The sequence below is a fragment of the Engystomops pustulosus genome, chromosome 7 (genome assembly GCF_040894005.1).
Source record: "Engystomops pustulosus chromosome 7, aEngPut4.maternal, whole genome shotgun sequence".
Taxonomy (NCBI): Eukaryota; Metazoa; Chordata; class Amphibia; order Anura; family Leptodactylidae; genus Engystomops; species Engystomops pustulosus.
Window position 1 is genome coordinate 146,859,740 of NC_092417.1, and position 25,163 is coordinate 146,884,902.

Consider the following 25,163-nt stretch of genomic DNA (forward strand, 5'->3'; position numbering starts at 1 on the left):
GTAATTGCATGGCTTGTGACACAATTTTGAATATTAAATCTGGCGCTTAGTCCAAATCAGTCGGGTTGCCCAGCGGCCGCCCCCCAGATTTGTGTCACATGAAGGTCGTTGCAATTATGCCAAAATCCGATCGCATGCGCCAAAAAACCCAGGTAAATGCGTCGCAAAATGGAAAAAGTCGGGAAACCTGATGAAAATGCAGCCCGCGGACCCTTTGTAAGTAAGGGGGTCAACAGTGTTGGGGTGTAATATTGTGAAGGAGGGCTGCACAAAATGATGATTAAGTGGGGCCAAAATTAAAGGAGGCATTTTTTGTTAGGGGCCAACAGAAAAGGAGGTATTATGAGTGGGAGCTATAAAACAGGTTATTATAAGGGCAGGTAACATGAGGGTGCAACAGAAAGGGTGGGCATTATGTGTTTTAGGGCCACTGTAGGAGGTATGATATTTTGGGTCCACATTTGGTCATTGGATTGAGTGGATAGTCACAGAACAGGAGGCATTATAAATGGAGGAGCCCATGATACGAGGTATTATATGTGGTCAGGGTCGGACTGGGGTGCCTGGGGCCCACCAGTGAAATTGATTTTGGGGGCCCACCTACTACTGCATATAAATATTCTGGGATGAGGGAATTTGTAAGCACTAGCGGGGGCAGTGATGCAGAGGCTAAGCTAAGCCCTTTCTCCCACCTTTTCTGCTAGTGCTCGGCTCTTGGTTTGTGTACAGGGGCTGCAGTGGTGATATCACCTCAGGGCATTAATGCTAGGGATAGTATAAGAGTTACCCCTGGTGTCCCGGGCTTCTGCTGGTGGCGGGGCTGTGGTTAGGGATAGTATAAGAGTTACCCCTGGTGTCCCAGGCTTTCTGCTGGTCGCTGGGCTGTGGTGAGGGATAGTATAAGAGTTACCCCTGGTTTCCCAAGCTTTCTGCTGGTCGCTGGGCTGTGGTTAGGGATAGTATAAGAGTTACCCCTGGTTTCCCGGGCTTTCTGCTGGGCTGTGGTTAGGGATAGTATAAGAGTTACCCCTGGTTTCCAGGGCTTTCTGCTGGTGGCTGGGCAGTGGTTAGGGATAGTATAAGAGTTACCCCTGGTGTCCTGGGCTTCTGCTGGTGGCTGGGCTGTGGTTAGGGATAGTATAAGAGTTACCCCTGGTGTCCTGGGCTTCTGCTGGTGGCTGGGCTGTGGTTAGGGATAGTATAAGAGTTACCCCTGGTGTCCTGGGCTTCTGCTGGTGGCTGGGCTGTGGTTAGGGATAGTATAAGAGTTACCCCTGGTGTCCTGGGCTTTCTGCTGGTGGCTGAGCTGTGGTTAGGGATAGTATAAGAGTTACCCCTGGTTTCCAGGGCTTTCTGCTGGTGGCTGGGCTGTGGTTAGGGATAGTATAAGAGTTACCCCTGGTTTCCAGGGCTTCTCCTGGTGGCTGGGCACTGGTTAGGGATAGTATAAGAGTTACCCCTGGTGTCCTGGGCTTCTGCTGGTGGCTGGGCTGTGGTTAGGGATAGTATAAGAGTTACCCCTGGTGTCCTGGGCTTCTGCTGGTGGCTGGGCTGTGGTTAGGGATAGTATAAGAGTTACCCCTGGTGTCCTGGGCTTTCTGCTGGTGGCTGGGCTGTGGTTAGGGATAGTATAAGAGTTACCCCTGGTGTCCTGGGCTTCTGCTGGTGGCTGGGCTGTGGTTAGGGATAGTATAAGAGTTACCCCTGGTGTCCTGGGCTTTCTGCTGGTGGCTGAGCTGTGGTTAGGGATAGTATAAGAGTTACCCCTGGTTTCCAGGGCTTTCTGCTGGTGGCTGGGCTGTGGTTAGGGATAGTATAAGAGTTACCCCTGGTTTCCAGGGCTTCTCCTGGTGGCTGGGCACTGGTTAGGGATAGTATAAGAGATACCCCTGGTGTCCTGGGCTTCTGCTGGTGGCTGGGCTGTGGTTAGGGATAGTATAAGAGTTACCCCTGGTGTCCTGGGCTTCTGCTGGTGGCTGGGCACTGGTTAGGGATAGTATAAGAGTTACCCCTGGTGTCCTGGGCTTCTGCTGGTGGCTGGGCTGTGGTTAGGGATAGTATAAGAGTTACCCCTGGTTTCCAGGGCTTTCTGCTGGTGGCTGGGCTGTGGTTAGGGATGTAAGTGTTCGCACTGCACCAACCTTCCAATAAGGAAATGCTGAAAACCTTTATAAGAACTGATGACAATAACCCTACTCTGGCGCCCGCACCACAAAGACAAGTTATACCTGGCTCTCTGACCCTATAGATATAACAGTATATAAGCTGAGAGCAGTCTCACACTAGAAGGTAAGTCAGGGACTACAATACTGATCGGACACACTGCCATCCCCCCCTCCATATTTTATTAATGCCCCCCATGCAAACTGCTATCCCCCCCCCATATTTTATTAAGGCCCCCGCCCCATAGATGCTGCCATTCCCTCCAGCATCTAAGGTTTGAGTGTGGTGCACGCACTCAGTGATAGTACCCAAGCGTCTGCTTCCGGCCGCATTGAGTACTATTGCAGCCATTGGCAGGGGCCACCAATACAGGGGTAAAGAATTTAAGCCTTTATGCTGCCCGAGGCGAGCCATAGAGAGACCCCCCCCCATATATGTAATATGTAGTACAAAATAATTACAGCGTAACGCCATGTAGTACAAAATGCATACAGTGTACCGCCATGTAGTACAAAATGCATACAGTGTACCGCCATGTAGTACAAAATATATACAGCGTACAGTAATCAGTGTATACAGCTCCCCCAGCAATCACTATATACAGCTCCCCCAGCAATCACTATATACAGCTCCCCCAGTAATCACTGTATACAGCTCCCCCAGTAATCACTGTATACAGCTCCCCCAGTAATCACTATATACAGCTCCCCCAGTAATCACTATATACAGCTCCCCCAGCAATCAGTGCATACAGCTCCCCCAGTAATCACTGTATACAGCTCCCCCAGCAATCACTGTATACAGCTCCCCCAACAATCACTATATACAGCTCCCCCAGTAATCACTGTATACAGCTCCCCCAGCAATCACTATATACAGCTCCCCAGCAATCACTGTATACAGCTCCCCCAGCAATCACTATATACAGCTCCCCCAGTAATCACTATATACAGCTCCCCCAGTAATCACTGTATACAGCTCCCCAGCAATCACTGTATACAGCTCCCCCAGTAATCACTGTATACAGCTCCCCCAGCAATCACTGTATACAGCACCCCCAGCAATCACTATATACAGCTCCCCCAGTAATCACTGTATACAGCTCCCCCAGCAATCACTGTATACAGCACCCCCAGCAATCACTATATACAGCTCCCCCAGTAATCAGTGTATACAGCTCCCCCAGCAATCAGTGTATACAGCTCCCCCAGCAATCAGTGTATACAGCTCCCCCCAGCAATCACTATATACAGCCCCCCAGCAATCACTGTATACAGCTCCCCCAGCAATCACTATATACAGCTCCCCCAGCAATCACTATATACAGCTCCCCCCAGCAATCACTATATACAGCTCCCCCAGCAATCACTATATACAGCTCCCCCAGCAATCACTATATACAGCTCCTCCAGCAATCACTATATACAGCTCCCCCAGCAATCACTATATACAGCTCCCCCAGCAATCACTATATACAGCCCCCAGCAATCACTATATACAGCTCCCCCAGCAATCACTATATACAGCACCCCCAGCAATCACTATATACAGCCCCCAGTAATCACTATATACAGCTCCCCCAGCAATCACTATATACAGCTCCCCCAGCAATCACTATATACAGCTCCCCCAGTAATCACTATATACAGCTCCCCCAGTAATCACTATATACAGCTCCCCCAGCAATCACTATATACAGCCCCCCCAGCAATCACTGTATACAGCTCCCCCAGCAATCACTGTATACAGCTCCCCCAGCAATCACTATATACAGCTCCCCCAGCAATCACTATATATAAATATACACACACATTACATATTACACCTATATATAAACTAGAGATGAGCGAACATGCTCGTCCGAGCTTGATGCTCGGTCGAGCATTAGGGTACTCGAAACTGCTCGTTACTCGGACGAATACTTCGCCCGCTCGAGAAAATGGCAGCTCCCGCCGTTTTGCTTTTTGGCGGCCAGAAACAGAGCCAATCACAAGCCAGGAGACTCTGCACTCCACCCAGCATGACGTGGTACCCTTACACGTCGATAGCAGTGGTTGGCTGGCCAGATCAGGTGACCCTGGGATAGACTAGCCGCTGGCCGCGCTGCTCGGATCATTCTGTCTCTGGATGCCGCTAGGGAGAGAGCTGCTGCTGGTCAGGGAAAGCGTTAGGGTGTTCTATTAGCTTACTGTTAGGCAGGAGTGATTCTCAAAGAACCCAACAGCCCTTCTTAGGGCTACAATAACGTTCTACTTTTTTTATTTTAATTTGCATCTATTACCATTTTGTGAGGAATTAGCAGGGGGACTTGCTACCGTTGTGTTTAGCTCTTAGTGGCACACATATCCATAGCAAAGACCGAAGTGGGAAAATTCAGTAGGGGTTGGATTTCTATTAGGCAATAACTCAGTGTCATCTCATCTGGCATAGTAGTGTGCTTCCTTTGATACTTGGCTAGAAAATAGCCATAGGAGAATACAAACAGCTTCTTGAAGCCTACAGTAGCGTTCTATATATTTGATTTCTGGTTGATCTGCTGGTGGCTGTAGTTTCTGCAGTGCATGTACTTGCCAATTCTGAGCAATTTGTAGTGAGACTTGCGACCGCTGTGTTCTGCGCTTAGTGGCGCACATATCCATAGCAAAGGCCGAAGTGGGAAAATTCAGTAGGGGTTGGATTTCTATTAGGCAATAACTCAGTGTCATCTCATCTGGCATAGTAGTGTGCTTCCTTTGATACTTGGCTAGAAAATAGCCATAGGAGAATACAAACAGCTTCTTGAAGCCTACAGTAGCGTTCTATATATTTGATTTCTGGTTGATCTGCTGGTGGCTGTAGTTTCTGCAGTGCATGTACTTGCCAATTCTGAGCAATTTGTAGTGAGACTTGCGACCGCTGTGTTCTGCGCTTAGTGGCGCACATATCCATAGCAAAGGCCGAAGTGGGAAAATTCAGTAGGGGTTGGATTTCTATTAGGCAATAACTCAGTGTCATCTCATCTGGCATAGTAGTGTGCTTCCTTTGATACTTGGCTAGAAAATAGCCATAGGAGAATACAAACAGCTTCTTGAAGCCTACAGTAGCGTTCTATATATTTGATTTCTGGTTGATCTGCTGGTGGCTGTAGTTTCTGCAGTGCATGTACTTGCCAATTCTGAGCAATTTGTAGTGAGACTTGCGACCGCTGTGTTCTGCGCTTAGTGGCGCACATATCCATAGCAAAGGCCGAAGTGGCAAAATTCAGTAGGGGTTGGATTTCTATTAGGCAATAACTCAGTGTCATCTCATCTGGCATAGTAGTGTGCTTCCTTTGATACTTGGCTAGAAAATAGCCATAGGAGAATACAAACAGCTTCTTGAAGCCTACAGTAGCGTTCTATATATTTGATTTCTGGTTGATCTGCTGGTGGCTGTAGTTTCTGCAGTGCATGTACTTGCCAATTCTGAGCAATTTGTAGTGAGACTTACGACCGCTGTGTTCTGCGCTTAGTGGCGCACATATCCATAGCAAAGGCCGAAGTGGGAAAATTCAGTAGGGGTTGGATTTCTATTAGGCAATAACTCAGTGTCATCTCATCTGGCATAGTAGTGTGCTTCCTTTGATACTTGGCTAGAAAATAGCCATAGGAGAATACAAACAGCTTCTTGAAGCCTACAGTAGCGTTCTATATATTTGATTTCTGGTTGATCTGCTGGTGGCTGTAGTTTCTGCAGTGCATGTACTTGCCAATTCTGAGCAATTTGTAGTGAGACTTGCGACCGCTGTGTTCTGCGCTTAGTGGCGCACATATCCATAGCAAAGGCCGAAGTGGGAAAATTCAGTAGGGGTTGGATTTCTATTAGGCAATAACTCAGTGTCATCTCATCTGGCATAGTAGTGTGCTTCCTTTGATACTTGGCTAGAAAATAGCCATAGGAGAATACAAACAGCTTCTTGAAGCCTACAGTAGCGTTCTATATATTTGATTTCTGGTTGATCTGCTGGTGGCTGTAGTTTCTGCAGTGCATGTACTTGCCAATTCTGAGCAATTTGTAGTGAGACTTGCGACCGCTGTGTTCTGCGCTTAGTGGCGCACATATCCATAGCAAAGGCCGAAGTGGCAAAATTCAGTAGGGGTTGGATTTCTATTAGGCACTAACTCAGTGTCATCTCATCTGGCATAGTAGTGTGCTTCCTTTGATACTTGGCTAGAAAATAGCCATAGCAATAGGATAGGATTGTTTGGTTTTAAAAACTCAAAAAAAAACAAAAAACACAAAAAAAAAAAAAAAACACAAAAAAACACAAAAAAAAACAAAAAGAAGTAAAAAAAAAAAAAAAGTTATAACTCTCATTTTAAAAATGTTTAACCCGAGGGCTAGGGGTAGAGGACGAGGGCGGGGACGTGGGCGTCCAACTACTGCAGGGGTCAGAGGCCGTGGTCCTGGGCGGGGTGAGACACCACCTGCTGATGAGGGAGCAGGGGAACGCCGCAGAGCTACACTCCCTAGGTTCATGTCTGAAGTTACTGGGACTCGTGGTAGAGCACTGTTGAGGCCAGAACAGTGCGAACAGGTGATGTCGTGGATTGCTGACAATGCTTCGAGCAATTTGTCCACCACCAGTCAGTCTTCCACGCAGTCCACCCATGTCACCGAAATCCCCACTCCTCCAGCTCCTGCACCTCAGCCTCCTCCCCCCCAGTCTGCCCCCTCCCAGGAAAATTTGCCATTTGAACCGGCATACTCTGAGGAACTGTTTTCTGGACCCTTCCCACAGTCACAAACCACTTGTCCGGTTGCTGCTGAGCAATTTTCCGATGCCCAGGTTTTCCACCAGTCACAGTCTGTGGGTGATGATGACCTTCTTGACGTAGTGGAAGTGTGTAAAGAGGTGTCCGACGATGAGGAGACACGGTTGTCAGACAGTGGGGAAGTTGTTGTCAGGGCAGGAAGTCCGAGGGGGGAGCAGACTGAGGGATCGGAGGATGATGAGGTGACAGACCCAAGCTGGGTTGAGAGGCCGGGTGAACACAGTGCTTCTGAGACGGAGGAGAGTCCTCGACCTGAACAGGTTGGAAGAGGCAGTGGTGGGGCCAGACGGAGAGGCAGGGCCAGAGCTGGTGCATCAGCGCCACTGTCAACTAGTGAAGCTCCCGTGGTGAGGGCTCTTGCGGCGAGGGCTAGATCTTCAGAAGTGTGGAGGTTCTTTAAGGAAACACCGGATGACCGACGGACTGTGGTGTGCAACATTTGCCAAACCAGGCTCAGCAGGGGTTCCACCACTACTAGCTTAACTACCACCAGTATGCGCAGGCATATGAATGCTAAGCACCCCACTCAGTGGCAACAAGCCCGTTCACCTCCGGCCGTGCACACCACTGCTCCTTCCCCTGTGTCAGCTGCTAGTCAGCCCCCTGCCCAGGACCCTGGCACAAAAACCCCATCGTCGCCTCCACGATCCTCCACAGCATCCACCAGCGTTCAGCTCTCCATACCCCAGACGCTGGAGCGGAAACGCAAATATAGTGCAACCCACCCGCACGCCCAAGCCCTTAATGTGCACATCTCCAGATTGCTTAGCCTGGAGATGCTGCCCTATAGGCTAGTAGAGACCGAGGCCTTTCGCAACCTCATGGCGGCGGCCGCCCCTCGGTATTCGGTCCCCAGCCGCCACTACTTTTCCCGATGTGCCGTCCCAGCCCTGCACCAGCACGTGTCAGACAACATCATCCGTGCCCTGACCAACGCCGTTTCTGACAAGGTCCACCTGACCACGGACACGTGGACGAGTGCTGCCGGGCAGGGCCACTATATATCGCTGACGGCACATTGGGTTAACTTGGTGGAGGCTGGGACCGAGTCTGACCCTGGGGCTGCTCATATACTGCCGACGCCGAGGATTGCGGGGCCTACCTCGGTCCAGGTGTTTCAGGCCTACTATGCCTCCTCCTCCTCCCACCCCTCCTCCACCTCCTCCTCCGAACTACCATCCGTGGGCACGGCGCCATCAGTCGGTAGCTCTAGGCACAGCAGCAGTGCCGTCGCTAAGCGACAGCAGGCGGTGCTCAAACTGCTGAGCCTAGGCGACAAAAGGCACACCGCCCAAGAGCTATTACAGGGCATCACGGCGCAGACTGATCTGTGGCTGGCACCGCTGAACCTCAAGCCGGGAATGGTTGTGTGTGACAACGGCCGTAACCTGGTGGCGGCTCTGCAACTCGGCAGACTGACACATGTGCCATGCCTGGCCCATGTGTTAAATCTGATAGTGCAGCGTTTCCTCAAGACATACCCCAATCTGTCTGATTTGCTCACGAAGGTGCGCCGCATCTGTGCGCATTTCAGGAAGTCCAGCCCAGATGCTGCCACTCTCAGGGCAGCGCAGCGCCGCCTCCAACTGCCCGCTCACCGACTGTTGTGCGACGTGCCCACGAGGTGGAATTCAACACTGACCATGTTATCCAGAGTTTACCAGCAGCGCAGAGCGATTGTAGACTGCCAGATGTCAACTTCCACCAGAACTGGTAGTCAGGTCAGTCAGCTTCCTCAAGTCTACAATGAGGAGTGGACGTGGATGTCTGATATCTGTCAGGTGCTGAGTAACTTTGAGGAGTCAACACAGATGGTCAGTGGCGATGCCGCCATCATCAGCCTCACCATCCCGCTGCTTGGCCTGTTGAAAAACTCTCTGGTCAGCATGAAGTCGGAAGCTTTGCGCTCGTCACAAGAGACGGGGGAAGAATATTCCCTTGTTGATAGCCAAAGCACCCTGAGGTCTGTTTCTCAGCGCATATCGGAGGAGGTGGAGGTGGAGGAGGATGAGGAGGAAGAGGAGGAGAATGTTGGCGAGACACAAGAGGGGACCATTGTTGAGTCCTTCACTGTTCAGCGTGTATGGGCAGAAGAAGAGGAGTTGGAGGAGTTGGAGGAGGAGGAAATGGACAGTCAGGCCAGTGAGGGGAGTGAATTCTTACGCGTTGGTACTCTGGCGCATATGGCAGATTTCATGCTAGGCTGCCTATCCCGTGACCCTCGCGTTCAAAGAATTTATTCCAGCACCGATTACTGGGTGTTCACTCTCCTGGACCCACGGTACAAGCAAAATCTTCCCACTCTCATCCCTGCAGAGGAAAGGAGTGTGAGAATGCATGAATACCAGCAGGCCCTGGTGCACAAGCTGAAACAGTATTTCCCTTCTGACAGCGCTAGCGGCAGAGTGCGTAGTTCTGCGGGACAAGTAGCGAGGGAGAGTAGGCGAGCAGGCAGCTTGTCCAGCACTGGCAAGGGTACGCTTTACAAGGCTTTTGCCAGCTTTATGTCACCCCAGCAAGACACTGTCACCTGTCCCCAGTCTCGGCAGAGTAGGGCTGATCTTTACAGAAAGATGGTGAGGGAGTACGTAGCTGACCATACCATCGTCCTAAATGATCACACAGCTCCCTACAACTACTGGGTTTCAAAGCTGGACATGTGGCACGAACTGGCGCTGTACGCCTTGGAGGTTCTTGCCTGCCCTGCCGCTAGCGTCTTGTCCGAGCGGGTTTTCAGTGCAGCTGGTGGCATCATCACCGATAAGCGTACACGCCTGTCGACTGACAGCGCTGACAGGCTGACGCTTATTAAAATGAATAAAGGCTGGATTTCTCAGAATTTCCAATCTCCACCAGGTGAAGGAAGCTCAACCTGAATAATTGATCCACTCCTCCTCCTCCTCCTCATTTTCCTCCTTCTCCTCCTCTTTGTACAGTAAAGCAGAGGAAAATGGCTATTTTTTGACAGGGCCCACTGGCTCTTGCTATAGTACTTCATGCATTTAATTTTTCTGGAGGGCCACCTACCCGGTCCTCTGTTTGAAACAATTTTTGTGAGTGCCACATACAGGCACTCAATCTATTCCATTTTTCTGGAGGGCCACCTACCCGGTCCTCTGTTTTAAAAAATTTTTGGGACTGCCACATACAGGCACTCAATCTATTCCATTTTACTGGAGGGCCACCTACCTGCTCCTCTGGTTTGAAACATTTTTGGGACTGCCACATACAGGCACTCAATCTATTCCATTTTACTGCAGGGCCACCTACCTGCTCCTCTGGTTTGAACAATTTTTGGGACTGCCACATACAGGCACTCAATCTATTCCATTTTACTGGAGGGCCACCTACCTGCTCCTCTGGTTTGAAACATTTTTGGGACTGCCACATACAGGCACTCAATCTATTCCATTTTACTGCAGGGCCACCTACCTGCTCCTCTGGTTTGAACAATTTTTGGGACTGCCACATACAGGCACTCAATCTATTCCATTTTACTGGAGGGCCACCTACCTGCTCCTCTGGTTTGAAACATTTTTGGGACTGCCACATACAGGCACTCAATCTATTCCATTTTACTGCAGGGCCACCTACCTGCTCCTCTGGTTTGAAGAATTTTTGGGACTGCCACATACAGGCACTCAATCTATTCCATTTTACTGGAGGGCCACCTACCTGCTCCTCTGGTTTGAAGAATTTTTGGGACTGCCACATACAGGCACTCAATCTATTCCATTTTACTGGAGGGCCACCTACCTGCTCCTCTGGTTTGAAACATTTTTGGGACTGCCACATACAGGCACTCAATCTATTCCATTTTACTGGAGGGCCACCTACCTGCTCCTCTGGTTTGAAAAATGTTTGGGACTGCCACATACAGGCACTATCCAAATTAAATTGTCTCCATAGCAGCCTCCACACGTTGTCTCCATTGCTACCTCCAAAAGTCGTCCATATAGCTGCCTCCATACATCGTCCCTTTATCAAACGAGGTGTGTCAGGCAGAAATTTGGGTTGTTTTCATGGATTCCACATCAAAGTTGTTAACTTTGTCGCCACCCTGCTGTGTTATCCACAAAATATACTGGCAAACTTTTACCATTTAGGGATATTATTTCAGCGCTTCTTGCGCATCTGTTTACATTCCCCTCACCCGGCATATCCTAAACTTATAAGAACGCTACTACACTTGATCTTATACAAAAGGTTCTTAGAAGTGCTGTTTGGGGAGTAGCCTAGAGACAGGGGCTTGGATTGGCGAAAGCTCGCCTGGCAGCGGAGCGCCAGCTCCATGCGCATCATGCGCTTCTTGCGCATCTGTTTACATTCCCCTCACCCGCCATATCCCAAACTTATAAGAACGCTACTACACTTAACTTGGTGCAGGCTGGGACCGAGTCTGACCCTGGGGCTGCTCATATACTGGCGACGCAGAGAATTGCGGGGCCTACCTCGGTCCAGGTCTCAAAGGCCTACTATACCTCCTCCCACCCCTCCTCCACCTCCTCCTCCTCCGAATTACCATCCGTGGGCATGGCGCCATCAGTCGGTAGCTCTAGGCACAGCAGCAGTGCCGTCGCTAAGCGACAGCAGGCGGTGCTGAAACTGCTGAGCCTAGGCGATAAAAGGCACACCGCCCAAGAGCTATTACAGGGCATTCCACATCAAAGTTGTTAACTTTGTCGCCACCCTGCTGTGTAATCCACAAAATATACTGGCAAACTTTTACCATTTAGGGATATTATTTCAGCGCTTCTTGCGCATCTGTTTACATTCCCCTCACCCGGCATATCCTAAACTTATAAGAACGCTACTACACTTGATCTTATACAAAAGGTTCTTAGAAGTGCTGTTTGGGGAGTAGCCTAGAAACAGGGGCTTGGATTGGCGAAAGCTCGCCTGGCTGCAGAGCGCCAGCTCCATCACAAGATCCAACTAACATAGTTGCAGCACCTTTAATCTACTACTAGTTCACTGCCTCCATAATAATAATAATCTTTATTTATATAGCGTCATCATATTCTGCAGCGCTTTACAAATCATAGGAAACAAATACAAATGTAATGTAACAGAGCACAACATTTGTATGGAACAACAGGAGTGAGGTCCCTGCTCGCCAGAGCTTACGGTTTATGAAGATGATGGGGTAACACGAGGTAAAAGAATATTTAATGGTCAAGCCATTCTTCTTAGGGAATAGAAAAAAATATAATAAATGGAATTGCTGTCGCTTGAAACACTCAGCCGTCATCTTATATACCAGGTCCAGGGTGAATGGGACTGCAGAGAAGTCTGGTGCCTGTTGGTTGCTGGATAACAGATGGGAGGACGACACAGGACGGGTTAGTAGAAGAGTTAAAACTTCATGCAGTTAATGAGTGTTATAGGCTTGCCTAAAGAAATGGGTTTTAAGAGCACGTTTGAAACTTTGGAGGTTAGGTATTAGTCTGATAGTCCGGGGCAGAGCATTCCATAGAATTGGTGCAGCTCTAGAGAAGTCTTGGAGACGCGAGTGGGAGGTCCGCACTAGGGTAGAGGTTAATCTAAGATCACTGGCGGATCTAAGAGCACGGGTTGGGCGATAGACTGAGATAAGAGAGGAGAGGTAGGGGGTGCAGCATTATACAGAGCTTTATGGATGAGGGTTATTATTATTTTAAACTATTCGAAAGGAGACTGGCAGCAAGTGCAGCGACTGGCATGAACTGTAAGCATACATGGTCCCCTTATCAAACGAGCTGTGTCAGGCAGAATTTGGGGTTGTTTTCATGGCTTCCATGTTAACTTTGTCGCCACCCTGCTGTGTAATCCACAAAATATACTGGCAAACTTTTATCATATAGCGATATTATTTGAGCGCTTCTTGCTCACCTCCTTTGGTTCCTCTCTGCCACCCATTGGTTTGAAGCCTGAGTCCATTTAGGGTATGTCGCCATGCCACTCTCTAGCCTGCCGCTGCTGCCGCTGCCTCTGCATGCCGTCCCCTATAGTGTCAGGGTCAATTATTGGATGTTTTAGATGCTATCTAGCTTCATTCTGTCACTCTGTCATGGCCATGCTGTTGCCCATAATTTTGGCATAATGGTGCGATTAGGCAGCCTCAGAGGCATCCATGCATGCTGCCCCTGCTGTTTCCTGTCCATTTCCGTGGTGTTTCCATCCTTTTCTGAGGTTCCCAGGTGTTTGGCCAAGCTTCCCTGTGCAGAGCCTTGGTCCCCTTGAAAAATGCTCGAGTCTCCCATTGACTTCAATGGGGTTCGTTATTCGAGACGAGCACTCGAGCATCGGGAAAAGTTCGTCTCGAATAACGAGTACCCGAGCATTTTAGTGTTCGCTCATCTCTAATATAAACCTATTTCATGTTATACCTGTATATACACACACACATTACACCTATATCTACACCCTTTACATGGTATACCTGCATATACACACATATATCACATGTAAAACCTGTATATACACATACATGACACCTATATATATATATATATACACACACACCTAATACATGTTATACCATTATATACACACACATATAGAACACATTACACCTATATATACAGCTATTACATGTTATCAGTCTATATACAAGCACAGGACATGTTGTACACACATATATACACATGACAAAACACACATACACAGGGAAGACACACACATATACACATTACACTAACCTGGTATACAGCAGCAGGTCCAGGTCAGGCAGTGGATGGAGCTGTCTCCTCTGTGCAGCAGGCCCGGGCTGGTGGGCGGGGCTTCTCCTGTCAGCTCTGCCCGGGCTGCACCTCCAGGGAGACCAGCCACAGATTTGAATGTGGTGCTCCCGCGCTTCCTCCCCCTCGCTCCTCCTCCTGTTCGCTCCTCTGGCTGCTTCTGTGGTAGTGACACAGGAAGCGCTAGCAAGGGCTTCCTGTGTCACAGCAGCGCCGCACAGGACGTCCTGCGCGGTGCTGTAAGAAATAGTACTTGCATCTGAATGATGCAAATACTATTGTTAGTAGTAGAGGAGCAGCCTCGATTAAAGGCCCATGCTATAGTGACAGGAGTCGGGGCCCACCGGGGGATTCACCGGCCCCCCGGCGGGCCAGACCGACCCTGTATGTGGTGGAGTCTTATTAACATGTATGTCACAGCACACAGCTCTGTATGACTAGGATGTTCAATTGTGTAACCCAGGAAACATACTAAATACTGAATTGTAACATGTGAAGTGCACATTAGTGCGAGAAGTTCTGTCGGCCACCATCCCAAATACTATTACATTTGACAGAACGGCGGACGCAGCACTTATTCCTGAATAAGGAGGCAGCAAAACCGAAACCCATCACTGGTGCCATTCACTGGACGCTTTCAAAATTTATTGTGTGACATATCAGACGTGTTCTGGTTAATGTTAAAAATGGAAACCATCTATTTTACTCACATACCGTGACATCTAGTGTTCAGCTTTGCAAATCACTTCTTACAGTACAGAAAACTCTTACTGCTCTTGTTAAAAGAATATGTACCATATTTGGGGACTTTAACCCCTTTCTGACCATGCCTTTAAAGGCTTTAACGACCAGGTATTTTTATACTGGATTGGTCCAAATCCTTTTTGTGCAATAACATTTTTGTGGCGTTTCAATATTTCACATGTTTCAAATGTGTTGGAGATCAAAAAAGATCAATATTATATTGATCTCTAACACATTTTTCTACATGGTCTGAAAATGTGAAATATCGTCATTCTATATAACTTCAACAAAGTTACTCAGATTTATTCTATGTGAATTTCGAATTCTAGAGGTAGGATTTTTTTGCAAGGGCACTGCAAGATGTCTCATATACCATATATCACATTTTTAGGTATTTTATGCATAAATAAGTCTTATTTCTATTTGTATTTTTATTATCTGAGTACTCCTTGGTTCCATGTATTGCGGTGCCTGGCATGTACAGGCAGCTCTGTAGGTAGGTTCTGTAGGTTTGTTCTTAAGTTAAATTTGTATGTAAGTCGTTTCATTCATTTGCCATATGTAAACATTTCTTCAATTGGATGTTATTAAAAAAATTTTCCTGTTTGAAGATAATTTCTCATAAATGTTGCCATGTTGTCACTTAGAAACTAGATAGCTTCCTGGGATATGATCAACTCACATTTTGGCAGCGGTGGCCAGAGATTCGCTATTAAGCCCTGCCTAAACCTCCTGGCTTCAGCAATCAATACCACAGGACGGCTGTGCTGTTATGCAGTAAATCCTGGGCATTTCATATACAAAAATGTTTTGGTTCTTTATGCAATCCCTCCAGCAGCTTACCGCCTGTATATATGATCCATTTTTAGTTGATGATACCCCAACTTTTAAAATAAGTGCACACTGGTTATCTTTATTTTTCAATATTCCACAAGAAAAAGTAGTAAGCCGTGGTTCAGGTCCCCAGGCAGTCGGCCGTATTCATGAGGGGGCCGGCCGACACCCCCCTCTGCACCGCATCGCATAGAGCCGGCAGTTATTGTGCAATACATGCGCTGCTGCTGGCGATTCTTACATGTCCCTGACTGACAGGTGCGTGGAGGAGGTGTGTCGGCCGCCCCCCTCATGAATACGGTCGACTGCCAGGGGACCTGTACCACGATCTGACCTCTTATTTGGTAACAGGACAGATCGATTAAAACTATTTTTGCACACACAAATTGTAATAAAAATTGAATAAATATAAAGGGGCAGAGGACAGGATTAGGGGGAACATATTTGGTGGGGGTATTTTTCAGGGGTGACAGGTCCTAATGGCAAAACAAGACCAGGAAGTAGAAAGCAGCGGAGACCTAAGCAATATCAAAATAAAAATGGTGAAGTTGGTTTTAGTTCTCTGGATCCAATTATTTCCCATTTTATTACAAAGTGGTAACTTATGGTAATTTCTGTATCAGCAGAACCCCAATTTCCTGTGAATAAGCCATCAATAAGTCCCTTTAAACGTCTATTTAAAGATTTTTATTATCACATATTCACGATTACCATGTAGCCAGTGACGATAATAATTGTAACATAATCTGACATTTTTTTATTGCATCATTATAGTCTGTATTCTAGTATAAGAATATGATGGAATATTTGTAATACAGTAGTAATTACAGGTAAATGCTACCCGGTATTTAGTATTTAGGTCTGGTTTCAAGTCTGGTCTTGTCCTCAGTTTTCCTTATAACAGGTTATGGCCACACATGAACATTTATCTACATGATCATAAGTGTAAGGTTTTGTACTTCCATCGAGACACGTGAGCTCAACACTTCTGGAGCTTCTCTCTGTATCCATACAGCAAGAACACTTTCGTGTCATTCTTTCAGAGACAAGGGAATACCTAGAATAAAAGGATTTATATGTTATTTATATTTCATATATAATTATTCTTACTTGCTATCATTAGTGATATCGATTATGATTTACTATACAGGCATTTGAGAACTCTGGGGTGTAACCCATCTAATCCCGGAGCCTTGTACACATTGATTTTATTGAACTTAGATTGGATCATGTCTACATTCATCCAGTCCAGTCTAGTATATTACAGGATGCATGACCCGCACTGGCACCACCCACGCCAGATTGTCTTTCTTATAATGTATAAACTGAGCTAAAAAATTTTTAACTATCTCCACTTTGTCATGGTCTCCAATCACCAAAGGCCCATTTCGAGAAACTTAAAATTAGTGGTCACATATGCCCCTTGCTAATCTATGAAAAGTCTTTGCAATTGGTGGATAAAGCATTGTGTGACAAAGATAAGAACAGACAATAAAAAACAAGTTTAAAAAAGTTTTATTAAAACCTTAAAAATAACTCCAGAACTGCAGTATTTAGTCACCTCACCAATAAAGTGATCAAAAAATGCGTGTACCACCATAAATAGTACAGCAGCTTTCTCCCAAAAACCAAGCCCTCATACAACTTTATCAATGAATGAAGATAAAGTATATAATGGTTTAGAACATAAAATATACAGGCCCACATTTTTTAAAAACAGTGCAAACTGCACGTTCATGAATTGTGGCGCACGTTCTTCATGAATCTGACGCGGACACTTTATAAATACATGTGCAAGCAGTTTGCACTGAAAAAAACATGCAAAGTCTAACAGAAAACTGGCGCAGGGGCTTTAATAAATCTGGGCCTTTGTGTTGCAAAAAAAAATGTTTTGCCTGATTCACTTGGTGTACCTCTTGGTGAAAACTAGGCTAATCAATATATTAGTACTAAATAATATGAATATAAACTAATTAAGAAATAGGTTATCAGAATAAAAAACTAAAACCCTAGAGTGAATGCTGCTGGCTACTTACAATGAAGATGTGGCACAGCGGCCAGAACAGTAATTCATAGACACAGGGTCCAGTGTTCTGCAGTCACCCTTTGTAATATTCATGAGTTGTGACATCAGGAGACAGTCAGCTGGAAAAGTAGTAACAGATTATGAAAGTGAACCATTACAAGGCACAAGGTAACCAGATAAGATTATGATTGGCCGATTTTGCTGCTTTTGGGACCAGTAGCTGGAAGAAGGATTAGACTGTTGGATTCCAACGTGCCCAATCCTATTGCTCCCAAGCAGATGAGCTTTTTTGTGATTTTTCACAAATGACTATTGAAATCCAATCCTCAGTATAGGCTATCAATAATTGATCATGGAGGATCAAAACTCAGACCTCGCTGCCTGGTGCTGCTTTGGCACAAAGCCAAAGCATTTGGTCTCATGTAACAGTGTAGTGGTCGGGAGCCTTCAGTGCATATCTCCTATTAAAAATGAACTAAAGTTATGACTTCTGATGGCTAACAAGATATAGAACTAACTGCTTGTGGCTGTTCTGAGGGTTATTCTTGGAAAACTTTTAACTAAGCTTTAATTTTACTTTGCCCAAAAGCTCCATAAAATTGCCAAATGCTTTTTCAAATAAAAAAACAGAGTTTAGTATTCAGTAAAGAGGAATCTTTTTTTAGCTATTTTTGTGATATATATATATATATATACATTATTGGTAAAATCATTATTACCTTGCACCCAAAATAACTGGATATCCAGCCCACCTGGCAAAACTTGAATAAAATATGTCTCAGCCTAAATGCACAGTTTCCAATCTCAAAGCCAGGTATGTATAGGTAAAAGAACAATAGGGTGTACGTGAGTGAAACGCGTTGGTTTGTCAAGTGTTTTTGTCTTAATAAAGGAGAGTTTTACTGCCATATATGTTGTTGAAGGATACCTTACTGTTTTTGAAAAATTATGAGCAGTAGTATAGCAAGTAGTGTATTCTTATATGTTCACAGTTAATTGCTGGCCGTTGACTTTAGCCACTAAACATTGGGAGAATGGGAACTGTAGAACCCAACTGATCAATGCAGAGAACAGAACCAGATGAACAGCTCTGTTGCATAGTGGTAAAACCAGGTAATTGAATCTCAGCTTAAGTTAATTCAGATGAATGGGAATCTCAGCCACTACACAGAGAATAGGGCTGTCTTCCATCACCATTCTCTGTCTTGGTTCTAGCACCCGAATCCCAAAGCTGCTCTCTGATATTAGGTTCCTGCACTGACTTACAGACGGAAGATTGAAGAAGGTGATCCCCTACCATCCACATGTCCATGTAGTATGGAAACTGGACATACATTTTTTCATGTTGTAAAAATAAAGACTTGACAAATACTCACTGATCGGTCTGGTACGTGTTCCTTCTGTTGGTTGCAGAGTTGATTTTCCTCCAGTTGTTCCCATTTTTGTAGAAATCATTGAAAGTTCCCTAGTAGATGGTTTGGTTGTTGTAGATTTAGCAGAGAGAGTGGTACTCTTTGATGGGACTATTTGAGTTGAGGGCTGGATAGAGGTGTGTAACATGGTAGTCTTTGATGTTTTAAAATATTCAGCAAATGTCCGTGGAGAAGTTGTGGGCTTTCTAGTATATGGTGGATAGAGTGTAGGTGTGGTAGTGAGAAGTGGAAATGTGGTGACTGTTGGAGTTGTGGATGAAGTAGAAGTGCGTAAATTTGTTGTCTTTGACGTAACATAATCATGTGTCTGGAAGGGAGTTGTAGTCTTTCTAGTATCATAATATATGCGAGGAGTTGTGATTGGAGTAGTAATAGTATACGGTGGAGATAGTGTTGATGTGCTGGTGGGGAATGGAAATGTGGGTGTGTGGGTTGTTGTTTTGGAGGGGACTGTTGGTGTTGTGGATAGAGTAGAAGTGCGTAACTTTGTTGTCTTTGACGTAACATAATCATGTGTTTGGAAGGGAGTTGTAGTCTTTCTAGTATCATAATATAAGCGAGGAGTTGTGGTTAGAGTAGGAATAGTATGTGGCGGAGAGGGTGTGGATGTGGTAGTGGGGAGTGGAAATGAAGTTGTTTGAGTAGAAGTATGTAACTTTGAAGTCTTTGATGTTTTAAAATAATTAGCATATGTGCGGTAAGGACTAGTCCTAGTCATACGTATCATAGTTTTCATTGTGGCAAACTCTCTAGAATATGTTGGCGACATTCTAGGTGTAGATTTTGATTTAATTAAAGTTCTTGATCTGAAGGCAGTTTCTGTTTTGGTAACTGAACGACTTGATTTTGGAATTAAACTACTGACAGGAAAAAATTTTGTTGATGAATACTTTTCTATTGTTGTTGAGGCATTAGTGTAGCGTAGAGTGCTATATGTATATTTAGAAAGGTCTTTTTTTGTAATTTCAGAAACAACTGTAGTAGTTTGTTTTGGAAGAGACGGTGTTAGAAGTTTTGGTGTTACAGTCAAAGCTGTAAAACAAGAGGATACAGAATGGTAAATTACTGTAATATAGATTTAAATTGATATGTTACTTTTATTAGTTTATGTTTATTTAGAAATTATTAGCGAAATCAGCCACCATGGTTGTTTAGAAGTAGCTCAGACAGTTTAACATCACTTGAACATAAAGGTTGGCTTCCTTTTTCCTCCTACATTCTGTTGTTCTGCTTATACCACCCAGTTACTTCATGTCTTCTATAACTGTGGTACATCTGTGCCATAACTGTGATCCATGTTTTATGTAACTGTGGTCCATCTCTCCAACACCAATGTCATAATCAACTAGACCTAATCTACTAGAGGTGTTACCAGTGACTTAACATTGCTCCACCATAGACCCAACTCTGCTATAGCTTTCATCTTTACTACACTGGGAAGTACGCAAATACGTTTTCCAAAGTGTTTAATGGAAACCAATACCTCCTTTTGCTACCTTGAAACCAATACCTCCTTTTGCTACCTTTTGCCCCCTTAAAACCAGGTATGACCTACAAGAAGTCTAAAAACTTGATGTGGGATTAAGCCAAACCAGTATATCTATCCCATAAGGAACAGACTCCCAACTGTAGACAGCACTGTTTCGACCTGTTTGGGTCTCCTCAGTACAGTGTAGGGAACTGGATTGGCTGTGTGAGAGGCTATTGACTAGGGTCAGACAGTAGGTGTTCTCCTTATAGAGAGATTGCCAATGAATGCCACCGTCTGACATTTGTACTACACCTGAGGCTAAACGTTGCTTAACCAATAGTCCAAAATATATCATATCAAAATATGTCATGTGCTAACAAAGACCAAGACCACACCCTTTCTATTTATTAGTCATGTCCAAAAAGATTCTTAAACAGATAGAAAATGTGTCTAGACAGTCTTTGGACAAATTATGCCACACTTCTCACACAAGTTTATCCCTCCTGTCAGTGGTTGGCCACTTTACCTCAAGTTTTTAGTAAGGTGTGTGTAAGTGTGGGGGGCAGGATATTAGGTAATTTACCAACATAAAACCATGAAAAGTTTTGCACTGCTTTAATTATGTTTTAATTGAAGCCTCCTGTCTTTTACCTCATCAGTCAGACATTCCTATCCATAAAATGGCTGCAGATGGAGGGTCATGTGATCCTATATGTCCATTAAAAAAAAATCGCCTTCCAGGACCTTATGATACTATTAATGAAAATTGTTCATGGATAGTTAGAGATCACATGACCCTCCATCTGTGGCCATTTTATGGAACGGAATGTTTGGCTGGTGAGGTAAAAGAGGCTTTACATTACATTTCAAGAAAGCGGAGCAGAACATAAATTAGAGGTATATTGGTAAATTACCTAATATCCTGCCCCACACTTACACATACAATACAAAAAAACCTCATGCAAAGTGGCCAACCCCTTTAATTAGTAAATAGATACAATGGGGGGTATTTATCATACATCGGCGCTCGCATGTGCTAGCATTTGCAGTTACTTCAAGGCTTCTACACCAATTTTGTGGCGTAGAAGTCCTTATAAATACCTCCCAGTGTGTCCATAACTTAAATGCACTTCTATAGGGGTTTAAGAAGAAAAGCACAATCCTACACTAATTTTGTAAAACAGTCAGCATTTAAACATTTAAAATCTGAATTTATGGGAAGCATTTTTGGGGCTTCACTTTAAAGATACTGTAGGTATGGGTCCAGGAGGTAGGAGCTACTTCATATCTCCCGTAAATGTTTTTTTCTGGGAAAATTCTTATAATTAATAAGGATTTCTTATGGTATGTATTCTTTATTTTACTTATTTTAACCAGATTTAACCATTTCGAGTTTCTTGCATGTTTGTTTTATATTGTACATGATTATAGGGAAGCCATCTTGCCTGTGCTATTGTTAACAGCATTTGGAGATATGCTTTATAGAAGTGACATGGAGTGAAGGCACAATAGTCTGGACATTACCTATTTTGAATGACTGATAGAGATGTGTGGACCTGAACTCTACGTTCAGGTTTGCGTGCATCCCGCATGACCCCAACAAAAATCTGACAAATTTAAAATCCTAGCCAGCTAGCTAAAGCTGTGATTGGCCAAGGGTGACACCTCATTGCCATGGCTAATTAGCCAGAGGCGTAAATTTGCTGAATAGCTGTCCGACCACCAATCCGGCAATACGTCCGGGTCACGTGGGACGCACTCAAACACTGTACACGAACAGATAGTGAACCCTATAAAAGAGGTATTTTCATGCCTTTGATGAAAATGAGATGCTGCTGAAATGTGAACATTAAAAAACATAAACTATCAGGCTGTTTTTAGGCCAAATAATCCATGCAAAACCTTCAGTATTTTACTAAGTTTTTCCTCTACAAATAAAGACATGGAATATTAAAATAATTGTCCTAAAACGATGACTACCCTGGGGATAAGATATGTTTTATGTCTTTAGTTCAACATATTTCTGCATTAAAACAGTTCTTTTGTGGAAACAACAGATAATGTTCCATGTTTTGTACATATATCACATTATTTTGCTATACCTGTAGTTGCAGATGTCAGAGGCTTACAAATGGTCTCAAACTCCATAATATTTCCCTGCAAGCAATATCCAGATACACACAGTTGTCCATTGATTATTTCTATGAGTGGTTGTCCGTCACGGTAAGTCTTTCCATAATAGCAACATAAGCATTCTGCCGAGTAATATAGAAAGCGATAATGTTATATCCATCCTAAACAAGCCCAAAACTGGACTTTTTTCTTCCATTTTTCGAGTTTCAATTTTTTTGTAGTTTTTTAAATTTGATATTGAAATAAATATTACAGTTTTCAATCTCGTTTCTATGACCTTGTACAGAGCCACAATTTAGCAGAAGCCCTTTAACTCAGTATGGAGCTTAAAATTGACCGGATTGCTCAATGAACCTTATCATGTGCATGTAGTGTATTTTATGAATCATACCATATTCTATTAAGTATATTCTATTATATTAAGTCAAATAGTTTAAGAATGACATTACCTTTCGTCTGTTCATCGCAAAGTCTGTCCTTGCTTTTAGAAAATAAGCAAAATATAAAAAAAAAGGGAAGGAAGCTTTTACTATCATGTTAAGTGAAAACTTAATTAATAATTCCAATTTGCCGTAAAGTAACAGTAATATATAGTTCATAAATATGGGATAAGTTGTATTTTAAAATCAACATACTGCAGATTTTTTTTTTTTTGCAGACTTTTGTTTTTTTATAAATCCCATACACTATGCTGTATCAGTAGGATGCTGCAGATTATTCACCTAACAATCCATCCAATTCAATCAGATGGAGATTTACTGTACATCCTGGCTGCATGAGTTTATACATCTACAGGTGGTAAGGTAAAGCTACATACCATACTGAACAGTTCAATATTTGGACACACATTTGGCTCTCCACATCAAAGTAGGGTCTTTCTGCACTGCACTGTGGGTAACAGCCTAGGAAAATGTGAAATAAAGTATTAAAAAATGTATACAATGGAAACCACATTAATGTGCTGCTCAAATAGACATCACAAACATTTACCATAACAGGTCTAAAAAATAAACAGGGGTAAGTAAAAAAAATATTAATATCCACAAAAAAAGAAACCTTTGGTTGAGTCAGTAAAACTACAGTTATTCCAAATCTTCATTTATGTTATGGTTTCCCCCCTTTTGCAAGATAAAAACCCTTCTTTTGTATTTCCATACTCTGAAGGCCAGATCTGTAATTTAAATAAAGGGAACTGCAGGAGGGCTTGCTTTTTGCAGACTGAGTTAAAGTTGTTCTTTGTTTTTTTGTTATTATAATAAATCTTTTTTCTTAATACAAAAACTGAATGTAAACTTGATCATTTTATGGTTAATTTTTTTCAAAGGAGAAAAAATGGTTCTTATGGTTTTCTGTATATATAAGATCTTTTTACATTTTTGAGACTTTTTTACTCTTAACTGTTTATAGCACTCATATAATGTACAACAATACTTCTATATACTTCGGTTTCTGTAGACAGTAGCCTCAGAGGTTATTATTTGGCGTAAAGGTGTACTTGAAACCCAATTGCCGCTGAGCATGGTATCTAAGTTGTAGCCAACTGTAGCACAAGATTATCTACCATGGGGCTCCATTTATATATATATACACTCACCGGCCACTTTATTAGGTACACCTGTCCAACTGCTCGTTAACACTTAATTTCTAATCAGCCAATCACATGGCGGCAACTCAGTGCATTTAGGCATGTAGACATGGTCAAGACAATCTCCTGCAGTTCAAACCGAGCATCAGTATGGGGAAGAAAGGTGATTTAAGTGCCTTTGAATGTGGCATGGTTGTTGGTGCCAGAAGGGCTGGTCTGAGTATTTCAGAAACTGCTGATCTACTGGGATTTTCACGCACAACCATCTCTAGGGTTTACAGAGAATGGTCCGAAAAAGAAAAAACATCCAGTGAGCGGCAGTTCTGTGGGCGGAAATGCCTTGTTGATGCCAGAGGTCAGAGGAGAATGGGCAGACTGGTTTGAGCTGATAGAAAGGCAACAGTGACTCAAATCGCCACCCGTTACAACCAAGGTAGGCAGAAGAGCATCTCTGAACGCACAGTACGTCGAACTTTGAGGCAGATGGGCTACAGCAACAGAAGACCACACCGGGTGCCACTCCTTTCAGCTAAGAACAGGAAGCTGAGGCTACAATTTGCACAAGCTCATCGAAATTGGACAGTAGAAGATTGGAAAAATACCTGGTCTGATGAGTCTCGATTTCTGCTGAGACATTCGGATGGTAGGGTCAGAATTTGGCGTCAACAACATGAAAGCATGGATCCATCCTGCCTTGTATCAACGGTTCAGGCTGGTGGTGGTGGTGTCATGGTGTGGGGAATATTTTCTTGGCACTCTTTGAGCCCCTTGGTACCAATTGAGCATCGTTGCAACGCCAGAGCCTACCTGAGTATTGTTGCTGACCATGTCCATCCCTTTATGACCACAATGTACTCAACATCTGATGGCTACTTTCAGCAGGATAATGCGCCATGTCATAAAGCTGGAATCATCTCAGGCTGGTTTCTTGAACATGACAATGAGTTCACTGTACTCAAATGGCCTCCACAGTCACCAGATCTCAATCCAATAGAGCATCTTTGGGATGTGGTGGAACGGGAGATTCACATCATGGATGTGCAGCCGACAAATCTGCGGCAACTGTGTTATGCCATCATGTCAATAGGGACCAAAATCTCTGAGGAATGCTTCCAGCACCTTGTTGAATCTATGCCACGAAGAATTGAGGCAGTTCTGAAGGCAAAAGGGGGTCCAACCCGTTACTAGCATGGTGTACCTAATAAAGTGGCCGGTGAGTGTATATATATATATATATATATATATATATATATATATTTACA

At 44.3% G+C, this 25,163-nt stretch overlaps 1 protein-coding gene across 1 annotated transcript in view; it reads right to left on the reverse strand.

Annotated features, from left to right (window-relative positions):
* Positions 1-15,953: 15,953 nt before the first annotated feature.
* LOC140070980 (mucin-5B-like) overlaps positions 15,954-25,163 on the reverse strand; it is a 65,258-nt gene continuing 56,048 nt past the window's right edge. The window contains exons 24-29 of the mRNA XM_072118151.1: positions 23,134-23,218; positions 22,766-22,797; positions 22,286-22,438; positions 18,656-19,744; positions 17,290-17,398; positions 15,954-16,310 (exon numbers count right to left, since the gene is read on the reverse strand). Of these exons, the coding sequence (XP_071974252.1) occupies positions 16,139-16,310; positions 17,290-17,398; positions 18,656-19,744; positions 22,286-22,438; positions 22,766-22,797; positions 23,134-23,218 (1,640 nt within the window). The 3' untranslated portion in view covers positions 15,954-16,138. The remainder of the gene's footprint in view (positions 16,311-17,289; positions 17,399-18,655; positions 19,745-22,285; positions 22,439-22,765; positions 22,798-23,133; positions 23,219-25,163) is intronic.